The sequence below is a fragment of the Micromonas pusilla genome (assembly GCF_000151265.4).
Source record: "Micromonas pusilla CCMP1545 genomic scaffold MICPUCscaffold_9, whole genome shotgun sequence".
Lineage (NCBI taxonomy): Eukaryota > Viridiplantae > Chlorophyta > Mamiellophyceae > Mamiellales > Mamiellaceae > Micromonas > Micromonas pusilla.
The window spans coordinates 124,310-150,892 of record NW_003315890.1 but is presented as its reverse complement, the minus strand read 5'-3'; the positions used below and the strand labels follow the sequence as shown (position 1 = coordinate 150,892).

Below are 26,583 nucleotides of genomic sequence, written 5' to 3'. Positions count from 1 at the left end.
CGACGCACTTGATCGGCAGCGCGTCGCGGAGGATCGTCTGACGTGGCAGAGGAAAACGACGGGCGGTGACGTGTTTGGTCAGTGCGCGATTGGTCAGATGCGAACAGATTCGCCGACGCGGCGCGGAGGGAGAGGGGCCCCGGGGCGGTCGGAGAGCGTTCGACCGTCGCGCCGTACAGTACCTTCGCGGTGTCCACGACTCGCGCGTACGGCCGGTTCTTGTTGATGCTGAAGTACGTGTCCGGGGTGTGGTTGTACCGCAGCGAGTCGATGCACGCCTGCGCGGCTCGAAGCCTCGCGCGGATGGGGACGGCGAGGGAGAGCGACGGAGGGAGCGGCGCCGGTCGTCTCGGCGGGGCGGAGAATCCGACGCGTCCGACGCGTCCGCCGCCGCCGTCGTCGTCGTCGCCGTCGTCGTCGTCGTCGTCGTCGTCGCCCCCCGCGGTCAGCGCGCCGGGCCTCGCCGCGGCGATGCTCTTCACGAGCGCGGCCGCGCGATCGCACTGCTTCCGCGTCAGCGAGATCCCTCGCTCGACGACGAGGAGACGCATCGCGCGCAGCTCTGCGATCTCGCCGCGCCAGACGCGCGTCTTCCGCCTCGGACGACGACGACGCGAGCGGCGACGACGACGGCGACGCGACGCCGCCGAACGTGCCGTCGCGCGAGACCCCGGCGTTCGGGCCTCTCGTCGGGGACGCGAACCAGGCGGCGCGCTTCGCGGACGCGCGCGCGGTCGCGTCGTCGACCTTCGCGGCGGTCGCGTCGTCGTCGTCGTCGTCGTCGTCGTCGTCGTCGTCAGGGGACGGAGCGGGGGGGATCCGCGTCTCGTCCGTCGACGGCGCGCGCGGCGCCGCCTCGGCGTCGGTCGTCGTCGGCGGCGGCGGGTCCGCGTCCGGCGGCGGCGGCGGGCGGTCGTCGTCGAGCGCGACGGACGACGCCGCGCGCGCGTCCGCGTCCTCCGCCGCCATCGTCGCGCCCGCGCGGGGGGAAGTGGCGCGCTTTATTTGGCAGCGCGCCGTAACGGCCGTTCTCGAAGTCTTCAGCTCCTTTCTCAGCGCCTCCGGCTTCGGCCGTCGGTCAGTTTGTAGAAGTGCGGGTCAGGTTGATCGGCGGGCTCGATGGGGACACTGGTTTGAAAAAATCTCATCGAGCTCGATTTCGTCATCGAAAGAGCTCGGCCGTTGGTCCGGCGTTCTTCTAGTCTAGCGGCACACGACCGACGGCGCGGCGCCTCTCCGCGACGCATACTCACCCCTCCCCGCGCATCGGCGGCGTCCCCGGCGCGCGGAACGACGAGACGTCGCCCCTCCCCGCCGCCTCCGGCCGTTTCTCCCCCATCGCGTCGACGAGCGTCCACGACCCCGACGCCCACCCCTCGTCGTCGTTCGACGAACTGGCCGCCGTCGTCGTCGTCGTCGGCGGCGGCGGCGGCGCGCCGCGCGAGCCGCCCGATCCCGAGACCGACCCCGGCGCGCGCGCCGGCACGTGCGACGCCGCGAACGAGTGCATCAAGCTCGCGCCGACGAGATGCGTCGCGCGCGCGAGCGCCGGAGATCGGATCGCGCCGAGGAGACGCGTCGCCGACGCCGACGCGGCGTCGCCCCACGCGTGTAACCCCCCTCGCGCGTGCGTTTTATTCTCCATGTCCACGTCCACGTCCACGTCTCCTAACTTCTCCCTCTCTCGGCCGTCCGCGCCGCCGCGCGCGCCGTCCCCGTCGCGTCCGCGCGCCCCGCGCCGAGATTTCGCGTCGTCGCGCCCGGAATCGCCTCGCGTCGCCGCCGCCACCTGCGTGTGTGAAGCGATCGGTCAGTCGAACGTCTTACCGGTCAAACGTTGAAAGGGAAGCGCGGGTGAAGAGTGACGACGGGAAAAGTCCTCAAGGAACGGCGTGCACCACGCGAACGGGGTCGTATGGGAAGCAGTCTCACCGCCGCCGTCGCCGCCGCCGCCGCCGTCGCTTCGCCGTCGGCGCGCGTCCGCGCGGCGACGGAGACGACGTACGCGAGCGACGCGAACGGACCCCACTCGTCCGGCACCTCGATCTCGAACCCGCGCGCCATCTCCGAGGCGACGCACGCGGCGGAGCGACGCACGAGCGCGATCCCACGGTGGAGCTCCGCGCGCGCGCGCGCGGCGGCGGCGGCAGCGGCGGCGTCCTCCGGGCTGGCGTAGAACACCGCGTCCTCGACGTCCGTCACCGGCGGCGTCGCCGGCGCGGGGACGTCCATCGACCGGGGAGGCGCCGCGCCCGCGCCCGCGCGGAGGAGGACGCGGCTCGAGAGTTTCTCCGCGACGGCGGCGAGGGATTCGCGCACTCCGCGCGCCGCCGCGCCGACGCCGACGCCGACGCCGACGCCGACGACCGCGCCCCCCCGGGGACGGGGACCCCCCCCGGTCCCGTGCCTCGCGCCGCCGCTCCCGCTCCCTCGCGCGTCCATCCCCACCGGCTTCCCGCCGCCGCCGCCGGCCTCGGCCTCTCGCGCGACCGCCGCCTCTCGCCGCAGATACAGCGGCAGCTTGTCCCGGCGTCCGTCGATCGCGATCGGCTCGTCGTCCCAGAACGACCGCGCCGTCCACACCTCGCTCCTCGACGCGCCGCGCGCCGTCCCGCGGTGTAACGTCGGCGCGCACGCGTACGACGCCGCGAGGTCGACGAACCGAAGCAGCGCGCCGAGGCCGGCGGCGAGCTCGACGTGGTCGCGCAGCGGGCGAGCGTCGCCTGGGTCCGGGACGCGCAGCGCGCTCGCGACGCGAATCGCCGTCGGCGCGGTTTCCGCGGTTGCCGCGGCGGCGGCGGCGTCGCGACGGTTGACGTTCCGTCTTCCCCGTCGTCCGCGCCCGTCCCCCCCGCCGCCGCCCGGCACGTCGCCGACCGCGGCGATCGGTATCACCTCTTTCAGCCGCGCGAAGACCTTCCCGCGCTCGAGCGTCAGTCGCCGGCGCGCGACGACGGCGTTCAACGCGAGGACGCGTCGGACGTCGGGGAGCGCCGCGTCGAGCGCGGCCGCGCGCATCTGATGACATGGACATGGGTGATGTCGTGGACGCTCGTGATTGGTTAGATATAGATGACGTGGAATATCGTGTGGCGGCGGGCGCGATGCGATGTGCGCGCGGATGAAAGAGAGAGCGGCGTCGCGCGCCTTCGCCGTCGCCGCCGCGGCGTCTCGCAACGCCGCCGCTCGACGCGCGTTCGCGCGTCGCAGCGCCTCGACCGTCTCTCGCTCCCTCGCGACGTCCGCCTCGAGGCGTCGCGCCGCGGCGTGGAGCGACGCGACGCGCGCGCGCGCGGCGGTGAGGTCGAGCGCGGACGCCGCGCGAGGCGCGCCGTCGTCGCCGTCGCCGTCGTCGTCGTCCGACGCGGTCGTCGTCGTCGTCGTCGTCGTCGTCGTCGTCGTCATTCGACGCGACAGCTTCTCGCGGAGCGCCGCGTGTCTGCGCGCGAGCGCGTCCGTCGACTCCCACCGCGACGCGAGCGCGGTCGTCACGCACGGCGCGCACACCACGGGTCGGTCCGGAAGCTGCGGGATACGGTCGACGAGCGACGAGGGGGGCGAACGTCGGGGTGGAGTTGAAAGGCGTCAGTTGGAGTTGAAAGGCGTCGAGGGCGGGGATTGAAAGCGGGGGGTGGGCGCAGAGAGACGCCGGGCAAAGTCCTTAAGGATCGGCGTTCACCACGCCAACGCGGTCGTATGGGAACCAGTAACCGCGCGACGGGATGGATGAGGAGGAGGAGGACCAGCCGAAAAGCATTCGTTCGCGTTTCGCGCCAGATTCGAAAAACGAGGCGCGTCGTGGTTCTATCCTCGCCTCGCAACACGGACACGTCGCGTGGCCCTTCATGGACGCGAGCTGGCGCGGCATGCGAACGACGAGATGCCCGCCCCCTCGCGCGCGCCGCCCGTCGCCGCGGCGGGCAGCGCTCGGGCGTCTGGGACGACGCGGCGAGGTCGTCGCGTCGCTCAAAAGAAACGTCGTCCGAGAAAAAAGCTCCGTTCCTGTCCCGTCGCTCGTCCTTTCCGCGCGTCCGCGCCGCGTCCAGTCGTAAGCTGACACGCGCCGCGCTCCCCCGTTTACGACACCGCGCGCGCGCGGAGAGGTCTCGACACAACCCGCCTCGCGTTCCAGCGCGCGCGTCGCGCCCGCGAAGGTCCGGCCGAGATGGGGAAGAAAGCCAAGGGGAAACATCGCCTCGGTGCGTCCGTCGTCCGTCGCGTCGTCGTCGTCGTCCCCTCCTCGCGCCCCGCCGTCGTTCGACGAGAATGAGCACTTTTCATCGATCGATCGTCGCGCCGCCGCCTTTCGGCGAGACGCCTCGCCTCGCCGCTCGCCTCGCGGCCGCGTCCCCCTCCGCGGATCCTCCCTCCGCGACGCCCGGCGTTCTCCCCAACCGCCGCCGACGCCCCACGACGCGCGCGCGCGTCGTCGTCGTCGTCGTCGTCGCCGCGCCGCCGCCGCCCGCGCTGACGCCCGCCTCCGTCCGCGCCGTCGTCGCGATTCCTTCCCTCCCCTCCCTCCTCCCCCGCTCCAGACAAGTTCTACTACCTCGCGAAAGAGCAAGGCTTCAGGTCGCGCGCGGCGTTCAAGCTCGTGCAGCTGAACCGCAAGTATGACTTCTTCAGCGGCGCGCGCGCGTGCATGGACCTGTGCGCCGCCCCCGGAGGCTGGCTCCAGGTTGCCGTGAAGTACATGCCGATGTCTTCCACCATCGTCGGCGTGGATCTGGCGCCCATCAAAGCCATACGCGGATGCACGACGTTCGTGGACGACATCACGACGCAGAGCTGCCGCGCGCAGCTCAAGCGCGTGACGCCCGACGGCGTGAAGTACGACGTCGTCATGCACGACGGCGCGCCGAACGTCGGAGGGAACTTCGCGGCGGAGTCGTACACGCAGGCGGCCTTGACGTTGGATTCGCTGAGGTACGCATTGCATTGCATCCTCCTCGCACTGGTCCCCGTGCGACCGCGTTCGCGTGGTGAACGCCGTTCCTTAAGGACTTTTGCCGTCGCATCTCTCCGCCCACCCACGTTTCTTTCGATCCCGACCCTACGCGACGCGCGCCGCGATGCCCGCCCGCCTTTCGACTCCGTCTGACTCCGCCTTTCAAAATTCATTCGACTCAAACACCCCGACAGACTCGCCACGGAGTTTCTGCGCGAGGGCGGTTGGTTCGTCACGAAAGTGTTTCGAAGCACGGAGTACCACGCGCTCCTGTACAGCATGCAACAGCTGTTCAAGAAAGTCGAGAGCACGAAGCCCGTCGCGTCGAGAGGGACATCCGCGGAGATTTACGTCGTGTGCATCGGATACCTCGCCCCCTCGAAGATCGACCCCCGGCTGCTCGACCACCGGCATCTCTTCGCGGAGTACGACGGTCCGAAGCAATCGATCGACGTGCTGTCGCACTCGAAGCAGAAGCGGAACAGGAGCGGGTACGAGGACGGGGTCACGACGTTGTATAAGGAGTGTCCCGCGGAGACGTTCATACACAGCGAGAAGCCGACGGAGTTGCTTGGGCAGTATCACACGTTTTTGATGGACGCGTCGGTGAGCGCGCGCGGGGTGTTTTTTTTTTTCTTCTCTCGTCGTTTCCCTCTCTCTCTCTCTCTCTCTCTCTCTCTCTCTCTCTCTCTCTCTCTCTCTCTCTCTCTTCCCCTTCCGGCGACGGCCGACGCGCGAGGAAGCCGATGAAGAAGAAAAAATTTCACAGTTTGTCCGAGGGTCGTCTTCGTCGTCGATTCGCTGAAGACGAACATTTTGCCGATACGAGGCTTCCTCCGTAGCCGCCGCCGCCGCCGTCGCCGCCGCCGCCGCCGTCGTCGCCGCCGCCGCCGTCGCCGGAGCCCGCCCGGTTCCTTCGACGTCTTCGCCTCCCCGCCCGCCGCGCCTCGGGCGACGGACGACGCACCGCTCACTCGCTTCAATTTACATCTTCTCCACCGACCGACTGCAGAACAAGAAGGGCGTCGTCCCCCCGAAGGACGGGTTCATGGACCTCGACAACCACCCGGCGACGACGGATGAAATCCGCGCGCTGTGCAAAGACCTCGGCGTCCTCGGACGCGTGGACTTCAAGCTCCTCTTAAAGTGGAGGCTGGCGGTGAGAAAAACGCACCCCGGACTCGACGGCAAGCCCGCCAAAAAGCCAGCCGGCGCGGCGGACTCGGGCGACGAAGACGACGAGGACGACGCCGGCGCCGCCGACGCGGAAGAGGAGGAGGAAGACGAGGACGAGAAGCTCCTGGAGGAGATGGACGAACTCAGGCGCGTTCTCTCATCACACCGGTCCCCATACGACCGCGTCGGCGTGGTGAACGCCGATCCTTGAGGACTTGCTCTCCCGGCGCGCGTTTCTCTCCGCTCGTCCCTCGGTTTCAATCCCGACACACCTCGGCGCCTTTCGACGCCATCTGACGCCTTTGAACTCCACCCCGATATCGTCGCTTCGCGTGGACCCTCGACCCTCATCAGACGCGGCGTCGACCAACGCGCGCGCCGCGAAAAGAAGAAAAAGGCAAAACTCCGGGCGAAAGAACGCACGCGCGCCGCGCTCGGGCTCGTCGGGCAGGACGAGGAAGGCGGCGGGCAGGCGTCCGAGATGGATCTCTTCTCGCTCGCGAGGATCAAGAGCAAGGGGGGTTTAGACGCGGTGCAGAGCGCGGCGGCGCCGGGGATCGACGCCGCGCGAGACAGCGACGACGATTTGCAAGATTTCGAACGCCGCCGCCGCGGCGGCGACGTCGACGGCACCGGGGACTCCTCGGACGACGACGACTCCGACGTGGACACCGCGAACGACGCGCGCGTGGAGGCTGAGCTGGACATGCTCTGGCGCGAGTACAAGGCTCGGCACACGAAGAAGGGGGTCAAGTTTAAGCCGCACAAGAGCAAAGGGCGCGAGAAGCGCACGGAGCTCGGCGCGGGGGAGTTGAACGACGATTCGGACGACGAAGCGTCGCCGTCGGACTCGGACGAGCCCGCGACGACAGCGCGCGAGCGCGCGACCGACGACGCGAACTCGAAGAAGAACCCGCTGTTGATCGGGTTGGGCGCCGGCGCGGGCGCCGAGAAGGGCGCGAAGGGCGCCGGCGCGGATTGGTTCGCGAACGATTTATTCGCGGAAGCCGCCCCGGACGTCGGCAGCGCGCGGCAGAAGAAGGCGGACGCGAAGAAAGCCGCCGCCGCCGCCGCCGCCGCCGCCGCCGCCGCGGAGGAGGATGATAACGCCACCGCGGCGATGGACGAGGACGACGACAGCGACGACGACGACGACGGGTTCGACGACGACGACGAGTACTTTGGCGACGGCGGCGACGACGGCGACGACGAGTCGATGGAGTCGGGGTCCGAGTCCGCGTCCGAGGAGGAGGAGGAGGAGGAGCCGGACGCGAAGCGCGGGAAAACCGGCGTCCCCGGCGCGTTCGGACGGACCGGGATCAAGCCGGCACCCCTCTCGGAGAAGAAGGCGAAGAAGGACGCGAAACCGAAACGAAAACCGACCGTGGGCCCGTCGGACGCGTCGGACGACGACGAAGACTTTGAAGACTTGCGCGCGGCGTCGGCGATCAAGAAGAAGAAGGACGACGCGCGCGAGGCGAAGGCGGCGGCGAAGGCGAAGGCGAAGGAAGCCGCCGCCGCGGCCAAGTCGAAGAATAAGAAGGGGGGCGGAAAGAAGGGCGGAAAGAAGGGCGGCGTCCACGACGACACGTACGACGACGACACGGACAGCAGCGAGGACGACGGCGGGAGAGGGCTCGAGGGCGACGACCCGTTGGGGACGTTGTCGAGCAAGGCGAGGAGAGGGAAAGATAACGCCGGCTTCGTCGAGATGGACGCGGAGTACGAACGCGGGTCGGACAGCGACAGCGGGTCGGACGGGGGGTCGGACGATTCGAAGACGGACGTGGACGATCTGAGCGACGGCGAGAAAGCGGAGCTGATGGCGATGGGGAAGAAGATGATCAACAAGAAGCAGAGGGTGCGTTCTCCTTTCATTTTGTTTTTTTTTGGAGTCCGGGTTCGGGTCCGGGTTCGGGTTCGGGTTCGGGTCCGGGTTCGGGTTCGGGTTCTTCGGGTTCTTCGGGTTCTCGCGCTCTCCCGCTTCGCTTCGCGTCGAATCGCGCCGTCGCGTCCATCGCATCGCGTGCCGATGATTATCGATTCTTTTTTTCTCAAAAAACTAATCGGCATCGTCTGATCGCGAACGTCCTCCGGGATGTTCGACTGACTGAAAACTCGGTTGCTGAGGCACGCGACCGACGGGACGGACGACGCGATCGTTTTTTTTTTCATCCGCCCTCTCCCTCTCCGATCGCCGCGGCCGGGCGGGAAAAAAAGAAACGCTCACCTCCTCGCGCGCGTCTCCTTCTTCCTTTTATCCGTTCTTCGCAGGACCGTATCATCGACGACGCGTACAACAAATACGCGCGCGACAGCGACGAGGACCTCCCGGAGTGGTTCTTAGAGGATGAGCGCAAGTACATGCGTCCCCCGCCGGTGTACGACGAGAAAGACTTGGAGGAGGCCAAGGAGAAGCTCGCGGCGGTGGATAACCGGTCGATAAAAAAAGTCGCGGAGGCGAAGTTTAGGAAGAAGAAGCGCGCGGAGACGAAGATGCAGCAAGCGCGGAAGCGCGCGAGCACGATCATGGAGCAGGACGACGTCCCGGACGTGAGCAAGGCGAGGGAGATTGAGAAAATTTACGCCAAGGCGAGAACCGCGGCGCGGGGGAAACGACGGGAGATTAAGCACGTCGTCGCGCGGAAGGTGCACAAGGGCAACGCCGGCGGACCGTCCGTGGATAAGCGCATGCTGTCGGACCGGCGTGGGATGCTGAAAGCGAAGGGCGGGGTCAAGAAGGGCAAGGGCGGACGCGGCGGCAGAGGCGGGAGGGGAGGCGGCGGAGGGAAAGGCCGCGGCGGCGGCGGCGGCCGCGGGAAGAAAGGATTCAAGTAAGGTTAGCGCGTCGTCCCGTAGTGTACACGTGCGTCCGCGTAGTAGGAATGCGTTTTATCACACGTAGGGTTCCGAACGATGACTGTGCTGCTCGCGGTTATTAGTCCCTCGCTCACCGCGCCGCGCGCATGTGCTCCACGCACGCGGCGTATCCCGGCAGCTTCGCGATCTCGTTCGCGACGACCGGCGCCGTGAGTCCCAAAAACTGCGGCCCGCTCACCGCGGTTCGCTTCCGCGTTTGCGACTTTTCGTTCACCGCGCGTATCACCTGCGCCCACGCCTGCGTCGGGGAGCTCCCGACGAAGAAAACAGACGGGTCGTTCACGTCCGCGACGCGCACGACGCACTTGGACGGCGGCGGACACGGGACACGTGTCGGACACGGGACACGTGTCCGACTCGCGACCGCCGCCGCCGACTCGCCGTCTTTCTCATCCGCCGCCGCCGCGACGACCAAAACTCGGCTCTCGTACGTCGTCTTCACGTCCGGACGCGTCGTGGAGTTATACCGCCGCCGAGACACGAACCCGATCGGCAAGACGTACGCGCTGTGCCCGCTGACGCGACCGCTGAGCGACGGCGCGATCGTGCCGATCGCGAGCACGGTGACGCCGCCGGCGACGGTGAAAGGCGCGGTGACGGGCGGGGACGCCGGCGATGGGACCGCCGACGCGTCGACCGCCCACTTCGAGAGTTTGAACTCTCCGCGAGGGAGGGCGAGTGGCGGCGGCGGTTTCCTTCCGGAACTGTTTTTCGGCGTCGTCTCGGCGGCGGCGGCGGCGGCGGCGGCGGCGGCCCCGGCCTCGGAGTTGTCGTCGCCGTCGTCGTCGCCGCCGTCTTCCTGTTCCTCTTCTTCCTCTTCTTCTTCGCGCGCGTCCGTCGCGTCGTCGTCGTTACAGAAGCTGTCCTCCACGCGCTCCTCCTCCTCCTCGCGGCGGGGTCGCTTCTTACGTCCAGTGGAGACGCCGTTCTTCGGTCGACGTCCGCTCGAGACGGCGTAGAGCGCTCCTTCGGGGAAGAGAAACGCGAGCGGCGTCGCGTCCGGCGTCGTCGTCGTCGTCGTCGTCGTCGTCGTCGCGCGCTTCGTCGCGCGCGGCGGCGCCGGCGGCGGCGGGAAGGTCTCCGCGAACGCGCCGCCCGTCTCGAGCGCGCTCGCGATCGTCGCCGTCGCCCTCGACGCTTTCGCGCGCTTCTTGAGCTCCACGAGTCGGTTGCGCGACGCGTCCGCGGGCGCGAGCGCGGCGAAGAGCGAGGAGAAGTACGAGTGCGTCGGCGTCGGCGTCGGCGTCGGCGGCGTCGCGCGATCGGCGGCGTCGACGGCGGGCGCGGGCGCGAGCGCGATCGGCGTGGACGGCGGCGGGATGGCCGGCGCTGCGGCCGGCGCGAAGAACCGCGGCGGCGAGGACGACGACGCTCTCGAGGCGGAGAGAAAAAAAGCAGCGGGCGCGGGCGCGACGCCGTCGTCGCGCGCGACGACGCGCGCGGGCGGCGTATCGCGGCGCGAGAGCGACGCGGCGGCTCTCCGCGGCGGCGGCGTGGGCGTTCGCGCGTCCATCGCGAGCGGTCTGGTCCGCGGACAACGGCGGCGGCGGCGGCGGCGGCGGCGCCCCGGCGAGTGCGCGAGGGAGGGGGCCTGGGAGGGAGAGAGACGGCTTCCAGCTGGCGCTGGTAGGGAGCAGTCTGGTCTGGTGCAAGTTCACTATTTTTTTGAACCGCGAGGTCAGAAGTCGGGACGGGACCTCCTCTTCGCGCGCGCTCCGTCCCTCGCGAGACGCCTCACGCGGCGGCGGCGGCGGCAAGGGGGGGGGGCGACACGGACGGCGACGCGGACGACGATCCACGCCGAGACCGGAGAGGACGGCGCGCGATCGTTCGATCGACCGATCGTTCCGAGGGGAAAAGTCCTTAAGGATCGGCGTTCACCACGCGAACGCGGTCGTATGGGGACCAGTGTATAGAACGCGCCTTTGTACAACGTCTGGAGCCCACTAGCTAGATTTCAACGACGAGATCTGTCGAGTAGAGATAGGGCTGGTCTTCTCGCTCCCGCGGCGCCATCATGCCGGTCCCGCCGATGAACCGCGTCGTGGGCGCGCCGAAAGGCAACGTGGACGACTACCACGTCATCGAGCTCGTCGGCGAGGGCAGCTTCGGAAAGGTGTACAAGGCGCGGAGAAAGTTCACCGGACAGATCACGGCGATGAAATTCATCGCCAAGCACGGCAAGACGGACAAGGACATCAAGTCTCTGCGCCAAGAGATCGAAATCCTGCGCGGGTTAAAGCACGATAACATCATCGCCATGGTGGACGCGTTCGAGACGAAGAGCGAGTTCTGCGTCGTCACCGAGTTCGCGCAGGGCGAGCTGTTCGAGATCTTAGAGGACGACCAGTGCCTCCCCGAGGAAGAAGTCCGAGCCATCGCGCGGCAGCTCGTGAAAGCGCTGCATTATCTGCATTCCAACAGGATCATCCACCGCGACATGAAGCCGCAGAACATCCTCATCGGCGCGAGGAAGGTGGTCAAGCTGTGCGACTTTGGCTTCGCGCGCGCCATGTCCTCGAACACCATGGTGCTGACGTCCATCAAAGGCACGCCGTTGTACATGGCCCCGGAGCTCGTGCAAGAGCAGCCGTACAACCACACGGTCGACCTGTGGTCGTTAGGGGTGATCCTGTACGAGCTGTTCGTCGGGCAGCCGCCGTTCTACACGAACAGCATATACTCGCTGATACAGAAGATCGTGCGGGATCCGCTGAAGTGGCCGGAGAACATATCTCCGACGTTCAAGAGCTTTCTGAAGGCGCGTTCTCTTATCACACTGGTCCCCATACGACCGCGTCCGCGTGGTGAACGCCGATCCTTAAGGACTTTTGCCACCGTCTCTCTCCGCCCAGGGTCCCTCGCTTTCAATCCCCGCCCTCGACGCCTTTCAACACCGCTTCTGACGCGTTTCAACTCCACCCCGACGTTCGCTCGTATAGGGGTTGCTCAACAAGAAGCCCGCGGAGCGTCTGACGTGGCCCGCGCTGTTGGACCACCCGTTCGTCAGGGACGGTCCCGGGGTCGCGCGCGAGGGGAGGCTCGCGGAGGGCGTCGTCGCCGCGGAGAAAACGAGCCGGGCGACGAAGCCGAGGACGCCGCCGCCGGTCGACGACAAAGCGCGCGACCGCGATGTTAAAGCGCGCGACCGAAATACCGCGCGGCGATCCCCGTCCCCGGCGTCGCCGTCGCGCGGTCCGCTGGAGGGGACCCCGCGGCAGGGCATCGCCGCCGCGGAGGCGCAGGCCGCGAGCGCGGACGGCGCGACCGCGTTGCGCGCCACCCCGGATCTGTTCCTAAAAGTGTTGGACACGGTCAAGCCGCAGACGAAGACCTCGCGGGATTTGCTCACCCCGCGAAGCGGCGGCGTCGGGTCGGGTTCATCGGGTTCGGACGACGGCGGCGGCGCGGGCGGCGCCAACGGCGGCGGCGCAACACAAGCGGACGTCGCCGCGGCGTTGCGGACGGTCCAGGCCGCGGCGAAGGGCCACTCCGCGGGGCCCGGCGATCTCATCGACCGCGGCGCCGCGGGCGTCGTCGTCTTCGCCGCCGCGCGCGCCGCGCTCAACGCGTCCTCGCCGCCGCGGCCGGAGCTCGCGGCGTTGGCGCTCCGAACGCTTCCGTTCACGACGGGGCCGACGATCGGCGCGGGTAATACGTCGAAGCAGTGGGCGGGCGTGGGGCTGGAGCAGTACCTCGACTTTTTGACCCGCGTGCTGTGCGCGTACAAGAGCGACGCGAGAGGACACGTCCCCGCCGCCGCCGCGGGCGCGATCGCCGCCGCGCTCGAGTCCTTCGTCGCGACGGGCGACGGCGGCGGCGCGGCGGCGGCAGCGCGCGTCGCGCGCGACGGCGGGCTCGTCAGGGAGCTCGCGAGGGCGCTCGCGGCGGCGGACGCGGAGAGCGCCGGCGGCGGCTCGGACGTCTCGCCCGTCGCCGGCGAGTGCGCGCGCGCCGTCGCCGCGGTGTTATCCCTGGCGCCGGCGGCGAGCGCGGGGTCTGGGTCTAACTCGGAGGACGCGGACGCGGAGGCGGCGGCGGCGTTCGCGTCGAGAGGCGGCGCCACGCGCGCGCTCTCGCGGGTGATCTCGTCCAAGCGCGGCGGCTCCGCGGCGATCCGCGGCGCGATCGTCGTCCTCGCGCGCGTCGTCGCCGCCAACGCGGACGTCTCCTCCACCGCGCTCGCGTGCGGGAGCATCGCGGCGCTGCGCGACGTCCTCCTCGACGACGCGTGCGGCGTGACGCTCGCCGCCGCGGCGTTGAAAGCGTTGACGCCGCTGGTCGCCGCCGCCGCCGCGGGAGGCTTCGGCGCGGACCCGGCGCCGCCGGCGAAGACGCTCGTCGACGAGAAGCTGGTGATCGCCGCGGCCGCGGCGTTAGACCCCGCGCGGCCGAACGGCGGCAACGGCGTGAGCGGGCGCGAGAGGGAGGACATCGTCGTCGACGCGTCGCGGCTGTTGCGGCTGCCGTTCGAGCACCCGATACCAGTGGCTCCGGGCGCGCCCGCCGCGAATACCGACGCGTCGCTCCAGCGCTACCAGGAGTGCCTCCTGAGCGAGTCCGTGGTCGTGTCGCTCGTGCAGGCCGTGGTCGGGCTGCGCGGCGACGCGCTGATCGCGCCGGTGGGGTTACTCTCGCAGCTCGTCTTGCGGTCGCCGTCGTACGCGCAGCAGTTTTTGGAAGCCGGCGGGTTAGACCCGTCGCTGACGAAGACGCTGTTGGATCCGCGGAACGACGCGAGCGTGCTCGTGGACGCGTTGCTCGCCATCTCGCAGCTCGCGCGGATCAGCGCGCGGCACTACGCCGCGATCGCGCGCGCGGACGTCTTATCGCCCGTCGAGCGCTTACTCTCCCACGCGGACGCGGGCGTGCGCGCGCGAGGGTGCAACCTCCTCGGGAACGTGTGCCGGCACAACGATTACTTTTACGAAAACTTTCGCGCGGTGGGCGCGTTGGACGCGCTCATCGATCGATGCGCGGACCCCGATCGCACGACGCGCAAGTTCGCGTGCTTCGCGATCGGCAACGCGGGGTTCCACAGCGACGCGCTGTACGACAAGCTCGCGGACGCGATCAGCCCGCTGGTGGATTTGTTATCCGACGAGGAAGACAAGACGAGGGCCAACGCGGCGGCGGCGCTGGGCAACCTGGTGCGCAACTCCGCGGCGTTGTGCCGCGACCTGGTCGAGGCCAGGGCGCTCGAGGCGCTCATCGAGCTCGCGTGCAGCCCGCGCGCGATTCGCGAGGCCACGGGGGGCGGCGGCGGGGGGGGCGACGGCGGCGGCGGCGGGGGGGGGGGCGGAGGTGAGACTGCTTCCCATACGACCCCGTTCGCGTGGTGCACGCCGTTCCTTGAGGACTTTTCTCGTCGTCACTCTTCACCCGCGCTTCCCTTTCAACGTTTCACCGGTAAGACGTTCGACTGACCGATCGCTTCACCCACGCAGGGGACGGCCAGTCGCCGCTGAAGATCGCGCTGTTTTCGTTGGGGAACTTGTGCACGCATCGCGAGTGCCGCGAGAGGCTGCTCGCGCTCGGGTTCGATCGGAAGGTGAAAGCGCTCGAGGCGTCCCCGGACGCGAGCGTGCGGAAGTACGTCGCGCGGATACAGGGGAAGATAGAGAAGGCGAACGCCAGCGCGGCGAACGCCGCGAATTGATGAGATTTGTTGATCGATTGAAATCTTTTGAAACCAACCGCCGTCGTACAGTAGTACCTCATCGGCATCGGCATCAGAGACATCACCGCGAACGGTTCGAGAAAGCGACGCCGCCGCGCGCGCGGGGGGGGCGCCTAGTCGACATCTTCGACGCCCCCCGTGTCGCCCCCGCCGAATCCTCCTCCTCCGCCGCCGCCGAATCCTGCTCCTTCGCCCATGCCGCCGAACCCCGTGCCGCCGCCGAATCCTCCTCCTCCGGCGTCGCCGAATCCTGCTCCTCCGCCCATGCCTCCCATGCCTCCCATTCCTCCCATGCCGCCCATCAACCCCCCGAGCTTCTTGACCAAGTCCATGATCTCCGGGTCGTTCTGATACTTCGTGAACGCCGCGGGGTTCGACATGCACTCCTGCAGCGCGGCCATGACCTTCGGCTTCTGCATCGCCGCCATCAGGCTCGGATCCGACATGAGCGTATTCAGGAGCTCCGGTGGGATGTTAGGCATGCCGCCGCCACCCATGCCGGGCATGCCCCCCATGCCGGGCATGCCACCCATGCCGGGCATGCCCCCCATGCCGGGGAACCCGCCCGCGCCCGCGCCCGCGGCGCCCGCGGCGGCGGCGGCGGCGCCGGCGGCGGCTTCGCGTTCTTCCGCCGCCTTTCGAATCCTCTCCTCCTTCTCCGCGCGCGCCTCCGCCTCTCTCTTCTGCTTCTTGGCGCGGATCTGAGGTGCGTTCGAGACGAGAAAAGGTTCATCGGTCATCAGTCGATGAAAGGGACCGACGCGATCGAGCGTTGAAACCGAGCGGCGCGGCGGGCGAAAAACGTTTGTATACAGACAGTACTCGAACGCGCCTTGTCGAACTTCCCCTGCACGAGCTTCTGCGTCGCCGCGGTCTGCTCGTCGTAATCGATCGACTGCCCCCTCGCGAGGTCCAGCTGCGCGCGCGTCCAGTGCCCCAAGTACCGACGCGCGAGCCCTCTGGTCTTGAGCGCTTTGGCGGAGTCCGGGTTCATCTCCAGCGCGGCGTCGCAGTCGCGAACGGCGGAGACGCACTTGCGTTGCTTCACGTACGCGTCCGCGCGCTTCGCGTACACGAGCGGCGACGGCGCTTTCATCAGCACCTCCGTGAACTTCGCGATCGCGGCGTCGAGGTCACCGTTCGCGAGCGCCTCCGCGGCGGCGGCTTTGACGTCCATCAGAGCGTCCGTCTCCGCCTCGGTGAGATCTGGCGCGACGGGCGGGCCCATCGGCTGCGCGGGGTCCGACTCCGGGGCGACCACCTCCGGGTCCGCGTCATCGTCGTCCAGGAGCGCGTCGTCTTCGTCCTTGTCCTCGCGCGCCGCCGCCGCCGCCGACGCCTTCGAGGGCTTCGAGGAGGAGGACGACGCCGCGGGAATCGTCGCGCCCCACTCGATCAGAAAGTCGCGGAAGAAATCTGGGACGCTGTCCGGGGCGTCGCGCATCGCGGAGACCGCCTTGCGAAGGACGGCGATCTGCTCCGGGTCGAGGGAGGAGGAGGAGGACATCGTGGTCGCGACGCGCGCGGAAGCGGGACGACGAACGAACGAGCGCGCGTGTCGTGCGCGCGTTGAACTGAGCGATGTCACCTCGAGATCTCGTCTCTTCGGAAGTCTTCGGAGGGCGTTTGCTGATGAGCAGAAGACGAAGAGGATTCGTTCGAAGGGGTCACGTCTCACTCCTCGCCCCGCGCTTCTCCCGCTCCGAAGCATGGAACCCGCGGACCCCGAACCCGCGCCGCCGATGATGGCCGCGGACGACTTCTTCGCCGCCCCCGGCGCGCCGCCGCCGATCGAACCCGCGGGCGCAGACGACGCCGTCGCCGCGGCGCCCGCGCTCGAGCCGCCCGCGGAGCCCGTCGAATTCACCGCGTCGTTCGACGCCCCGCCCCCGGTCCCCCCCCCGGCGTCGGATTTCGAGGACGCCGCGCCCGCGATCGTCGCGGCGGACGCTCCCGCGCCGCCGCCGCTCGCGATGGACGACGCGACGATGTTCTCCGCGCCGTCCGCGAGCGGCAGCCAGAGCGACATGACCGGCATGGGCGGCGGCGTCCCGAGCGTCGACGGCGTCGCGTCCCTCGGCGGAGGCAGCCTCGGTAGCCATGGCGACGCGCCCGCGGGCTCGGCGATCGACGCGGACGCGTTCGGCGGCGCGGCGTACGACGCCCCGGTCGGCAGCGCGCCGACGATGGAGCAAGAGCAGTTCTCGTCCAACGCGATGGCGGAGTGGCGCGCGGAGCAGGCGCGCCTGATCGCGGAGAAGGACGCCGCGGAGCAACGCGAGCTTCAGGTGATCCGCGAGGAGGCGCAGGCGGAGCGAGAGCTCATGTACTCGCAGCGAGAGAAGCAACTGGACGCGGCGTTTAAGACGAACCGCGAGCGGCAAGAGAGCGTCGTTCAAGACATGGAGTTGAAAGGGTGGGAGGCTGTCGTGAACCTGTCGTCGGACTCGAACTTAGTCCCGGGGAGCACCGCGGACCTCGCCAAGTACAAGGCGCTGTTGACGCGGTTGAAGCACAAAGAGCCCGAGGCGTTCTCGGCCGCCGTCTGATCGATGATGAGAATGATTTGATTTATCGATCGAACGATCGATCGGAGAGTTTTGGACGGGGTCACGCGACGCGCGGTCGAGCGTTTGCGTGTTCGATCGCGGAAGGAAGGAAAGGACGAGAGGTACAGTACATCGCGGAAGGACGCGCGCGAGAGAGAGCGGCGTAGCCCTGCGGTAGTGTCGTTGAAAGCCGACAAACGCGTAACGATATTTTCGCGTCGAAAACTCGTCTACTAGTAGTCTACGTGTACTCGTAGGACTTCTTTCCGTCCATCCATCAGATCAGCAGTCCGTCTGCTGCTCGTACGTCCCGTCGCCGTCGTCTTCATCCCCTTGGAACGCCCTCCGCATCGCCTCCTCCAGCTTCTTCATCGGGTCGTTCGTCGCCCCCTCCGGCGCCTTCGCGGCGCCGAATACCTCGCCTGAGGGTCGTTCCGTTCGAGCGAACGTCGGGGTGAAGTTCAAAGGCGTCAGGTGGAGTTGAAAGGCGTCGAGGGCGGGGATTGAAAGCGTGGGGTGGGCGGAGAGAGACGACGGCAAAAGTCCTTAAGGATCGGCGTTCACCACGCCAACGCGGTCGTATGGGGACCAGTGTGTAGAACGCGCCCAAGACGCCGAGCGCGACGCCTCGCTTTTTCCTCGCCGCGGCGTCCACCGCGTGATCGTGCAACACCTTGTCGCACACGACGCGCAGCGTGCTCTCGATGTCCAGCGCGCTCGTGTTCCACAGCGCCTCGAGGAAGTGCGGCAGCATGTCTTGCGTCTTTTTCGCGCGGATGACGTCGCCCTCCTCCGTCGTCTTCGCCCCCGCCGCTTCCTTCTCCGCGGACTGGTAGCTCTGCGATATCATCGGTCGAGGCGAGGGAAGACGGACGTCAGTCAGTCCCCCCGCGCGGGGATGCGATTGGTGGATACAATACCCACGTGTCAAAACGTGAGGTTCACGACGCGCGAAAGAACGCGAAAGAACGCCCGGCTGGCTTAAGAAACGACGATCAACACGCGAACGGGCGCGTATGGGAAGCAGTCTCTTTTGTTCGTCGGGGACTTACCTTGAAGATCTTCAACCCCGCGCCGACGGCGGCGAATTGCGTCTGCACCCGCCGGCCGTACTGCTCCGCCCTCGCGACGCCCGACCGCACTCCGAGATCCGCCCACGACCCCGCGCCCGCGACCGGATCCGCGAGGTACTCCGCGCTCTGCTTCTCGTACACGAACCCGATCAGATGCAGCATGAGCTCCCCGTACGAAGCCTTGACGAGTTCGCTCGCCATCGCCGTCGTCACCCTTCTAAAATCCTCCTCGCTCTGCCCGCTCACGAACCCTTCCAACACCGCGGCGAGCTTCACCGCGAGCCTCGCGACGCGTCTGTCCTGCAGCAAGTGCAGCTCCTCGCGCTTCAAGTCCGCGCCCGCGGCGGCGACGGTCGCGAGCTGGAGCCGCCCGACGAAGCTCTCCATCTGATCCGAGCCGAAAAGCATCGCGAAAAACGCAGACGGGTCCGCGAAGGCGAAGTCGTCGCCCAGACCGGCTTTGCCCTTTGGGATGGAATGCGTTTAAACGCGCGTCGCGCGGGGCGCGTCGGTCAGTCGATCGGGATCGGGTTCAAATCATCACTCTCGTGACCGAACCGCGCGGGGTGAAAAGAAAATAAAAGAAACGAGGGAGAGGGATCGACGACGTTCGACGCCGCGCGAGCGAAGTCAGTCGCGATTAAAATCTGGAGACGAGTCTCACCTTTTCGTCGTATTTTTTCCGCGTGGCGTCGTCGGATAAGACCTGGTACGCCTCGCCGATCTTCTGGAACCGCTCATGCGCGCTCGGGTCGTCCTGGCACTTGTCCGGGTGCCATTTCCGCGCGGCGACGTAGTACGCGCGCTTGATCTCGGAAGCGCTCGCGGTCGGGGCCACCTCGAGCACGTCGTAGAATTCAGTCTCCGAGACGCCGCCGCCCGTCGCGCCGCCGCCGCCGCCGCCGCCGCCGCCGCTCGTGGCCCGCTCCTCCGCCTCCCTCGCCCGCGCGCGCTCGCGCGCTTTCTCCAATATCGTCTCGTCGTCGATCTCCGCGAGCTTCAGCGCTTCCTTCACGAGATCTTCCGTGACCCACTCCCTCGTCCGGCGGTTCCAACGCTTCCCCGCGTTGGCCTCCGCGATGGCTTCCGGGGTGTTGGCGATGCCGCGAACGATCTGAGGGTAATTGTCCATACGAGCGAACGTCGGGGTGGAGTTGAAAGGCGTCAGAAGCGGAGTTGAAAGGCGTCGAGGTGTGTCGGGATTGAAACCGAGGGACCCTGGGCGGAGAGAATCGACGGCGAAAGTCCTTAAGAAACGGCGTTCACCACGCCGACGCGGTCGTATGGGGACCAGTGTGATGAGAACGCGCCTGCGTCGCGCCGACGCCCACGCCGACGACGGGGAGCACGACCGCGCTCACCAGGCCAGCGCCCAACCCTTTGAAGAACCCGGTCGCGCCCTCGGCTTTCGCGCCGATCGCGGGCGCGGCGATGAGCGCCGCCGCGCCCGCGAGGACGCCCTTCCCCGCGGACTGCAGGCCGCTGCTCAGGCCCGACATCGCGTTCTGCGGGCGTCGAAGGCTGAACACGTCGTTGAAGTCCAACTGCGGGCGGACGCGCGTTGGGGTGGGGGGAGAGGGGAGAGGGGAGAGGGGAGGAGATGAGAGGGAGGGGACGGACGCGTCGGCGCGGCGTCGGCGAGGGAAGGGAGGACGACGGACGGGACGACGGACGAAGCGTTCGGAGTTCGGGAGAAGACTCGGGAGAAGCCGCGGCTCGGCCGCTTCGCTCGCTTCGCGGAAGGGCGAGATCTGCGCGACGGAAGGGCCGACGCGCGCACCTCTTCGCCGGCGCCCGTCGCGCCGGTCCTCGAGAGTCCTCCGCCGGTGTACCCGGTCAGGGCTTTCGCCGCGTCCGCCATCATGCGGTCGTTCGCGTCGCCGCCGGTCGCCATCGTGACGGACGGGGCAGGGGGGGCGCGCGCTCGATTTGTGGCGACGCGACGACGCGCTGTCGCGTCGTCTTCGCGCGAAGTTTTCGTTTTCCCGCCACTGCACCGCCCACCGCGTCCTCCTCCGCCGCGCGCTTCGAGCCGCGCGCCGGCGCGATGACGACCGCGCGATGCGCGGCGTCGGCGCCGCCGTCGCCGTCGCCGCGACTCGCCGCGCGGAGGAGCGCCTCCGGAGCGTTCGCGTCGTCGTCGTCGTCGTCGTCGTCTCGACGCCGCGCGAAGGCTGCCGCGGACGACGACGACGCCGCCCGCGACGCGCGCGACGACGACGACGACGACGACGACGACGCGTCGCGCCGCTCGAACGCCACCACCCGCCGCGCGTTCCTCTCCGCGGCGTCGTTCGCGCCGCTCCTCGCGAACGCCGCGTCGTCGTCCGTCGCCGTCGCCGCGCTTTCGGCGACGTCGTCGCCGTCCTACGCACGATCGGAGACGTCCGCGATCGCGGCCTCGTCGCTCCCCGAGCAGCTCGCGGACGCGCTCGCGCCGTCCTCCGGCGCGAAAGGCCTCTCTCCCCTCCGCGCGTCCTCCGCGTCGTCCATCCGGATCCCGATGACGCTCGAGGGCGGGACGTACGTCGTGCGATACGCCATCGGCGACGCGAGCGTGCGCGGCGTCCTCGACACGGGATCACCGTTCGTCACCATGGACGGGCGGTGCGGGAAGTACTGGGGGTGTCTGCGAGAGTCCGACGCGCGGCCGTCCGGGTACGGCGAGACGTACGAGATCTACGGGCTGCAGGAGGACGGCGTCACGAAGTGGGTGTTGGGCGACGTGCGGTTCGAGGGGACGGAGGCGGGGGACGGAGGCGGCGGCGGCGGCGGCGACGCCGCGGCGGCGATGGTGCCCGTGAGTCAGGTGCGTTCTATACACTGGTCCCCATACGACCGCGTCGGCGTGGTGGACGCCGATCCTTAAGGACTTTTGCCGTGGTTTCTCTCCGCCCACCCCTCGCTTTCAATCCCCGCCCTCGAAGCCTTTCAACTCCACCTGACGCCTTTCAACTCCACCCCGACATTCGCTTGTATAGAACGGCCCTCAACCCGGACTCATCAAAAACGATGACGACGCCGCCGCCACGAAGTTCGTCTTCTCCGAGGTTCTCCTCGGCGTCACGAGCGAGGTGTCCTCCAGGCAGGGCGGCAGCTCCGTCGGGACGGCGCCGTTCGTGGGTCTCGTGAAAGAGCGCCAGGACTGGATCCGCCCGACGTTCCTCGGGCAAACCGACGTCACTTCGTTCGCGTTGGATTTCAACTCGGGCGCGTTCTCCTCACACTGGTCCCCATACGACCGCGGTCGCGTTGTGAACGCCGATCCTTGAGGACTTTCTCTCCCGGCGCATCTCTCCGCCCAGGGTCCCTCGGTTTCGATCCCCGCCGCGACGCCTATCGACTCCACCTGACGCCTTTGATTTCCACCCCGATATCGTCGCTTCGTACGGACCCTCGACCCTCAGACCAGCTCACGCTCTCGCGTCGCGCGCTCATCCCGGACGACGCGCCGGGGGTCATGGAAATGGTCGACCTGCGGCCGTTGGGGTCGCCGGTGTTTCACTACGCGGTGCGAGTCGAGGAGTTGTGGATCAACGGAGGAAAGCATCGATCGAAATCGAACAAGCCCATCTACGTCGTGTTCGACAGCGGGACGACCGGGATGCTCGTCGACCGCGACTTGTTCGACACCTCGGACCTCGCGTTGGGGTGTTTCGAGTGCCACATGAAGCTCCGCGACCGCGACGGCGCGCGCGTCACGATCGGAAGCAGCCTGCGAACGTGCGTGGGGCGGTGCCTGTTTCTTCCGACGCCGATCGACGTCCCGTGGGAGGTGCGTTCTGTACACTGGTCCCCATACGACCGCGTTCGCGTGGTGAACGCCGATCCTTAAGGACTTTTGCCGTCGTCTCTCTCCGCCCACCCCTCGCTTTCAATCCCCGCCCTCGACGCCTTTCAACTCCAACTGACGCCTATCAACTCCACCCCGACGTCTTTCTTCACCGTGGGAGGGCGTGCCGCGCGACGCGCACGTCGTCTTCGCCGGGCTCGCGTTCATGTTCAACCAAGGGACGCTGACCGTGGACGCGGACGCGCGAAGGTTGCGGTTAGGGAACGCCCCGGGGCCGGTGGACGTGTGATCGATCGATCGACGCGTCGATACGTTTAGTGTACAGTACGTGTACACGTAGGGACGAGGGTTCGTCTGTCTGTCCTGCTCCTGATCGTCGGGAGAGAGAGAGTCGACGCGATACACTATGATAGACGCGAGGAGGTGAGTCGTTACAGTACGCGTTTCCGTAGAAGATTAAGGTTAAAACCAAAAACCAAACCAAAGACCGCGGCGACTCTTCGTCGCGCACGGCATCACTTCAGTTCGTGACCATGCCGCCCTCGCGCAAGACGTCGATCATGTCGTACACGGTCTTCTCTCCCGCCCCCGCCTCAACGCGGTCTGAGGGTCGTTCCATACGAGCGAACGTCGGGGTGGAGTTGAAAGGCGTCAGGTGGAGTTGAAAGGCGTCTAGGTGTGTCGGGATTGAAAGCGAGGGGTGGGCGGAGAGAAACGCCGGGCAAAGTCCTTAAGAAACGGCGTTCACCACGCCAACGCGGTCGTATGGGGACCAGTGTGAGGAGAACGCACCCCGTAAAAACAAAGCCGCGTCTACGGTGCCCTCCGCGTAAATGCTTCTCCCGCACACGTTGTGCTGGAACTCGAACGCGACGGTGCCGTCCGCGGAGACCAGCTTGTACGTGTGGAACGCGTGCCCGAGGAGGTGCTCTTCCGGCACGCCCATCCCCTGCGGCACCGGCGCGAGCTGCGTCGGGACGTCGCGGACGAGCGTCGCGTCGGCGATGTCGAACCCGCACCCGAGTGCGTTGAACGACTCCACGATCGCCTTGGCCGTGCCGCTCGTGTCCACTTTCGAGCTCTGGTGCGACTCCGTCACGGAGAGCGTGTACCCGCTGAACGCGCCGGGGAAGTTGTCCGCCATGGTCTTCATCGCAGCCTGGAACGCGACGACTTGCTTTCCCATCTGCGGGTCGTTCCGTACGAGCGAACGTCGGGGTGTAGTTGAAAGGCGTCAGAAGCGGAGTTGAAAGGCGTCGAGGGCGAGGATTGAAAGCGATGGGTGATGGGCGGAGAGACACGCCGGGAAGTAAAGTCCTTAAGGATCGGCGTTCACCACGCCAACGCGGTCGTATGGGGACCAGTGTGAGGAGAACGCGCCTGCGGCGCGATGACGGCGAAATGTTTCGCATCTTTCGCGTCCGCCAGAAGCTTCTCGCGGTCGCCGCCGGTGGTCCCCATGACGAACGGCACGCCGTGCTTCACGTAGAACGCCGCGTTCGCGTTCACCGCCGCGGGGAGGGTGTAATCGACCGCGATCAACCCGGGGTATTTCGCTTTCAGCGCCTCCATCTTGTCCCCCGCGTCGTCGTTTAAGATGTTTTCTATCACCACCTCCACGCCCCCGATCTCCACGGGCTCCTTGTCCAGCCCGCTGAACGCGACCGGGACGAGGAAGCATCGGTCCGCGCCGCGCTTTACGACCGCGTCCGCGACGGCTCGTCCCATCTTCCCGGTGAGGTCGTTCACCATGATCGGGACCGGGGCCGCCTCTGCGGACGCCGCCATCGCGACGATCGATCCGCCTCTCTTCTCGACGACGACGCGGCGCGGAGATGTTTTGCGGGATCGGATCCGAGCGCGGGGGTCGACGAGCGCCAAAGAGCGCGGCGCGGACGGCGACGCGCGAAGCGCGCGGACGGAGCGCGCGGGAGGAGCGGGACCCACCAGCGCGGCGGGGGATGACATCGTCGACGTCGCCGGTATCGCGCGCGGCGGCCGAGTGACCGCCGGGCGCGGCGGCGACCGTGGACGGAGAGGTCGCGTCGGGGCGCTAAAAGCGCGCCGCGCCGCGCGCGATCTCCCGCCCGCGACTGAGGTGCGTTCTATACAAAAGTTTTTCACCCAACGCTCGGTTTCAAAAATTTGATCGCGTCCCCTTTCAACTGACCGGTGAACTTTTTTTGTATGGAATCTCGCGGCGGCGGCGGCCGATCTTCCAATATTCCGTCGATCTCGCGCTCGCGCGCTCACACGCGCGCGCCCGTCACGCCGGCGATCGACCACGCGCACGCACGCACGAGAGAGAACAGAACGCACACACAGCGGCCGTCATAGTCATCATGGGCGGCGGTCTCATCAGGAAAGCGCTGGAGAACGGGTCGAACGGGTCGCTCGACGCGAAGCACGAGAAATCACCAAAGAAGGGGAGACTCGGCTCGTTCGTCGACCTGTCGCGAGGCTCGCGCGACTCCGCGACGCGCTCGCACGTCCTCGACAACGGTGCGTCCGTCCGTCGTCGCCCCCGTCGTCAAAACGTCGTCGCGCGATGCCATCCGTCCGTCGGCGCCGCGGCGCCGCTCGAGACGGACGGCGCGCTCGCGCGCCGCCGCCGCAAATCAATCTTCTTCCCACGTCCGTCGCTTCGACGCGCGCGGGAAACGGTCCCTCCAATCGTCGTTTTTCGTCGCTCGCGCGCGCCCGCTCGACTCCTCCGCGCGCCGCGTCCGCGTCCTGACCCCCGCCCTCTCCCCATGGAACCCCGCAAAACAGGCGCGAACGGGAAGTACGGCAGCGTCAGCGGCCAGGGCCAGGCGAAGAACAAGACGAACGTGGTATGCACGCTCGGTCCGGTCAGCCGCGACGTCCCCACGCTCGAGAAGATGCTCAAGGCGGGGATGCGCGTCGCGCGATTCAACTTTTCTCACGGGACGCACGAGTACCACCAGGAGACGCTGGATAACCTCAAGATCGCGTGTAAAAACACGGACCTCGAGTGCGGCGTCCTCCTCGACACGAAAGGGCCGGAGATCCGAACGGGGATGCTCGACCACGGCGAGCCGGTGATGCTCGAGAAGGACTCGGAGATCACGCTCACGACGGATTACAACGCGAGCGGGAACAAGAATCTGATCGCGGTGTCGTACGCGTCGCTCGCGAAGGACGTGGTGCCCGGGTCGAAGATTCTCTGCGCGGACGGCAGCATCACGTTCACGGTGCTCTCGTGCGATGTCGAGAAGGGGACGGTGCAGGTGAAGTGCGAGAACAGCGCGAAGCTCGGGGAGAGGAAGAACATGAACCTCCCGGGCGTGAACGTGGACTTGCCGACGATCACGGAGAAGGACAGGAACGATCTCATCAACTGGGGCGTGAAGAACAAGGTCGACTTCGTCGCCGCGAGTTTCGTCAGAAAGGGCAGCGACATCGCGCATATCCGTCAAGTCCTCGGCGAAGCCTCGAAGACGATCTCGATCATCAGCAAGGTGGAGAACATGGAGGGTCTGGACAACTACGACGACATCGTCGCGGAATCAGACGGCGTCATGGTCGCGCGCGGCGATCTCGGGATGGAGATCCACCTCGAACAAATCTTCCTCGCGCAGAAGCGCATGATCAAGCGGTGCAACGAAGCGGGGAAACCGGTCGTCACCGCGACGCAGATGCTCGAGTCCATGACCGGCGCGCCGAGGCCGACGCGCGCGGAGGCGACGGACGTCGCCAATGCCGTCCTCGACGGCACCGACTGCGTCATGCTCTCCGGGGAAACCGCCGCGGGGCAGTACCCCGTCGAGGCGATCACGATCATGGCGGACATTTGTCGCGAAGCGGAGGCGTACGTGGACAACTACTCCGTGTTCAAGCACGTCATGGACCTCCAGAAGATTCCGATGGAGACGCTCGAGTCGCTGGCGTCGTCGGCGGTGCGTTCGGCGCACAAGGTGGGCGCGCAACTCATCGTGTGCCTCGGGAAGACTGGGAAAACCGCGCAGCTCATCGCGAAGTACCGCCCGAGCGCGCAGATCATGTCCGTCGTCGTGGAAGACCCGGACGACGCGGAGCACGACCCGCACTCGGTCGTCCGGCGGCTGCTACTCGTGCGCGGGATCCGGCCCATCGCGGCGCCGGTGTCGTGGCGCGCGTCCGAGTCGGAGCTCAACTCGGACAAAGACGCGGGGTTGAAGCACAAGGGGGAAATGTCCGTGCTCGAGACGAAGAACATCCTGCAGAACGCGATCGCGCAGGCGAAGAAGTTGGGGATGGTCGAGACCGGCTACATGGTCGTCGGCGTGCACCGCATTCTCGGGGACTCGATAATGAAGATGTTGCAAGTGCAGTGAACGCGGCGAGGGAGGTCGAGCGCAGAGACGCGAAGGGAGGGAGGAATATACATAACGAACACCCTTATTATTCATTAATTCATTATTACTGCACGCGCACACGCGCGCGCGCGCGTCGGGTCGAGTTGGAGTTGGATCGGTCACGTG

The 26,583-nt window shown here is 67.6% G+C and overlaps 13 protein-coding genes across 13 annotated transcripts; 6 read left to right on the top strand and 7 right to left on the bottom strand.

Annotated features, from left to right (window-relative positions):
• Positions 1-1,249: 1,249 nt before the first annotated feature.
• Positions 1,250-3,018, bottom strand: MICPUCDRAFT_48025 (uncharacterized protein; the record flags this gene model as incomplete). Its single annotated transcript, XM_003060820.1, has 2 exons — positions 1,250-1,789; positions 1,933-3,018. The coding sequence occupies 2 exons, from the start codon at positions 3,016-3,018 to the stop codon at positions 1,250-1,252; spliced, it is 1,626 nt and encodes a 541-aa protein (XP_003060866.1).
• A 1,516-nt stretch (positions 3,019-4,534) lies between these two features.
• MICPUCDRAFT_7364 (uncharacterized protein) lies at positions 4,535-5,341 on the top strand (the record flags this gene model as incomplete). The annotated part of the gene is made up of 2 exons (XM_003061075.1): positions 4,535-4,926; positions 5,143-5,341. Coding segments are annotated over 2 exons (591 nt in total), but the record flags the coding sequence as incomplete, so codon positions are not given.
• Positions 5,342-6,605: 1,264 nt separating this feature from the next.
• MICPUCDRAFT_60535 (uncharacterized protein) lies at positions 6,606-8,962 on the top strand (the record flags this gene model as incomplete). Its single annotated transcript, XM_003061074.1, has 2 exons — positions 6,606-7,985; positions 8,399-8,962. The coding sequence occupies 2 exons, from the start codon at positions 6,606-6,608 to the stop codon at positions 8,960-8,962; spliced, it is 1,944 nt and encodes a 647-aa protein (XP_003061120.1).
• Positions 8,963-9,074: 112 nt separating this feature from the next.
• Positions 9,075-10,517, bottom strand: MICPUCDRAFT_60534 (uncharacterized protein; the record flags this gene model as incomplete). Its single annotated transcript, XM_003060819.1, has 1 exon — positions 9,075-10,517. The coding sequence occupies one exon, from the start codon at positions 10,515-10,517 to the stop codon at positions 9,075-9,077; it is 1,443 nt and encodes a 480-aa protein (XP_003060865.1).
• Positions 10,518-11,024: 507 nt separating this feature from the next.
• MICPUCDRAFT_45746 (uncharacterized protein) lies at positions 11,025-13,368 on the top strand. The gene is made up of 3 exons (XM_003061073.1): positions 11,025-11,786; positions 11,947-12,027; positions 13,271-13,368. Exons 1-3 carry the CDS (start codon positions 11,037-11,039, stop codon positions 13,274-13,276), a joined length of 837 nt encoding a protein of 278 aa, XP_003061119.1. The 5' UTR covers positions 11,025-11,036; the 3' UTR covers positions 13,277-13,368.
• Positions 13,366-14,216, bottom strand: MICPUCDRAFT_63237 (uncharacterized protein; the record flags this gene model as incomplete). The annotated part of the gene is made up of 1 exon (XM_003060818.1): positions 13,366-14,216. One exon carries the CDS (start codon positions 14,214-14,216, stop codon positions 13,929-13,931), a length of 288 nt encoding a protein of 95 aa, XP_003060864.1. The 3' UTR covers positions 13,366-13,928.
• Positions 14,217-14,977: 761 nt separating this feature from the next.
• On the bottom strand, positions 14,978-15,822 carry MICPUCDRAFT_28186 (uncharacterized protein; the record flags this gene model as incomplete). The annotated part of the gene is made up of 2 exons (XM_003060817.1): positions 15,502-15,822; positions 14,978-15,385 (listed from the first exon to the last, which is right to left on the bottom strand). Coding segments are annotated over exons 1-2 (687 nt in total), but the record flags the coding sequence as incomplete, so codon positions are not given.
• A 555-nt stretch (positions 15,823-16,377) lies between these two features.
• On the top strand, positions 16,378-17,423 carry MICPUCDRAFT_60531 (uncharacterized protein). Its single transcript, XM_003061072.1, has one exon. It carries the CDS (start codon positions 16,430-16,432, stop codon positions 17,231-17,233), a length of 804 nt encoding a protein of 267 aa, XP_003061118.1. The 5' UTR covers positions 16,378-16,429; the 3' UTR covers positions 17,234-17,423.
• Positions 17,424-17,432: 9 nt separating this feature from the next.
• Positions 17,433-18,771, bottom strand: MICPUCDRAFT_34845 (uncharacterized protein). The gene is made up of 2 exons (XM_003060816.1): positions 18,286-18,771; positions 17,433-18,071 (listed from the first exon to the last, which is right to left on the bottom strand). The coding sequence occupies exons 1-2, from the start codon at positions 18,712-18,714 to the stop codon at positions 17,559-17,561; spliced, it is 942 nt and encodes a 313-aa protein (XP_003060862.1). The 5' UTR covers positions 18,715-18,771; the 3' UTR covers positions 17,433-17,558.
• Positions 18,772-18,946: 175 nt separating this feature from the next.
• On the bottom strand, positions 18,947-20,203 carry MICPUCDRAFT_34846 (uncharacterized protein; the record flags this gene model as incomplete). The annotated part of the gene is made up of 3 exons (XM_003060815.1): positions 20,087-20,203; positions 19,617-19,850; positions 18,947-19,420 (listed from the first exon to the last, which is right to left on the bottom strand). Exons 1-3 carry the CDS (start codon positions 20,198-20,200, stop codon positions 18,947-18,949), a joined length of 822 nt encoding a protein of 273 aa, XP_003060861.1. The 5' UTR covers positions 20,201-20,203.
• A 150-nt stretch (positions 20,204-20,353) lies between these two features.
• MICPUCDRAFT_60528 (uncharacterized protein) lies at positions 20,354-22,388 on the top strand (the record flags this gene model as incomplete). Its single annotated transcript, XM_003061071.1, has 4 exons — positions 20,354-21,115; positions 21,288-21,552; positions 21,714-22,081; positions 22,260-22,388. The coding sequence occupies 4 exons, from the start codon at positions 20,354-20,356 to the stop codon at positions 22,386-22,388; spliced, it is 1,524 nt and encodes a 507-aa protein (XP_003061117.1).
• Positions 22,389-22,545: 157 nt separating this feature from the next.
• Positions 22,546-24,099, bottom strand: MICPUCDRAFT_48022 (uncharacterized protein). Its single transcript, XM_003060814.1, has 4 exons — positions 24,007-24,099; positions 23,480-23,790; positions 22,892-23,285; positions 22,546-22,702 (listed from the first exon to the last, which is right to left on the bottom strand). The coding sequence occupies exons 1-4, from the start codon at positions 24,065-24,067 to the stop codon at positions 22,620-22,622; spliced, it is 849 nt and encodes a 282-aa protein (XP_003060860.1). The 5' UTR covers positions 24,068-24,099; the 3' UTR covers positions 22,546-22,619.
• A 308-nt stretch (positions 24,100-24,407) lies between these two features.
• On the top strand, positions 24,408-26,569 carry MICPUCDRAFT_48021 (uncharacterized protein). Its single transcript, XM_003061070.1, has 2 exons — positions 24,408-24,601; positions 24,872-26,569. Exons 1-2 carry the CDS (start codon positions 24,442-24,444, stop codon positions 26,434-26,436), a joined length of 1,725 nt encoding a protein of 574 aa, XP_003061116.1. The 5' UTR covers positions 24,408-24,441; the 3' UTR covers positions 26,437-26,569.
• The last annotated feature ends 14 nt before the right edge of the window (positions 26,570-26,583 follow it).

What these genes read in the sequence shown, in the direction of transcription:
- MICPUCDRAFT_45746 (XM_003061073.1), top strand. Translation starts at nt 11,037, where the DNA reads ATGAACCGCGTCGTGGGCGCGCCGAAAGGCAACGTGGACGACTACCAC. An exon ending in CGCGTTCTCTTATCACACTG is followed by an intron (nt 11,787 to 11,946) that starts GTCCCCATACGA and finishes TCGCTCGTATAG; the next exon opens with GGGTTGCTCAACAAGAAGCC.
- MICPUCDRAFT_60531 (XM_003061072.1), top strand. Translation starts at nt 16,430, where the DNA reads ATGGCCGCGGACGACTTCTTCGCCGCCCCCGGCGCGCCGCCGCCGATC.
- MICPUCDRAFT_34845 (XM_003060816.1), bottom strand. Translation starts at nt 18,714, where the DNA reads ATGCTTTTCGGCTCGGATCAGATGGAGAGCTTCGTCGGGCGGCTCCAG. An exon ending in CGGGGTTGAAGATCTTCAAG is followed by an intron (nt 18,072 to 18,285) that starts GTAAGTCCCCGA and finishes ATGATATCGCAG; the next exon opens with AGCTACCAGTCCGCGGAGAA.
- MICPUCDRAFT_48022 (XM_003060814.1), bottom strand. Translation starts at nt 24,067, where the DNA reads ATGTCATCCCCCGCCGCGCTGGTGGGTCCCGCTCCTCCCGCGCGCTCC. An exon ending in TCGCCGTCATCGCGCCGCAG is followed by an intron (nt 23,286 to 23,479) that starts GCGCGTTCTCCT and finishes AACGACCCGCAG; the next exon opens with ATGGGAAAGCAAGTCGTCGC. An exon ending in CGCGGCTTTGTTTTTACGGG is followed by an intron (nt 22,703 to 22,891) that starts GTGCGTTCTCCT and finishes AACGACCCTCAG; the next exon opens with ACCGCGTTGAGGCGGGGGCG.
- MICPUCDRAFT_48021 (XM_003061070.1), top strand. Translation starts at nt 24,442, where the DNA reads ATGGGCGGCGGTCTCATCAGGAAAGCGCTGGAGAACGGGTCGAACGGG. An exon ending in CTCGCACGTCCTCGACAACG is followed by an intron (nt 24,602 to 24,871) that starts GTGCGTCCGTCC and finishes CCCGCAAAACAG; the next exon opens with GCGCGAACGGGAAGTACGGC.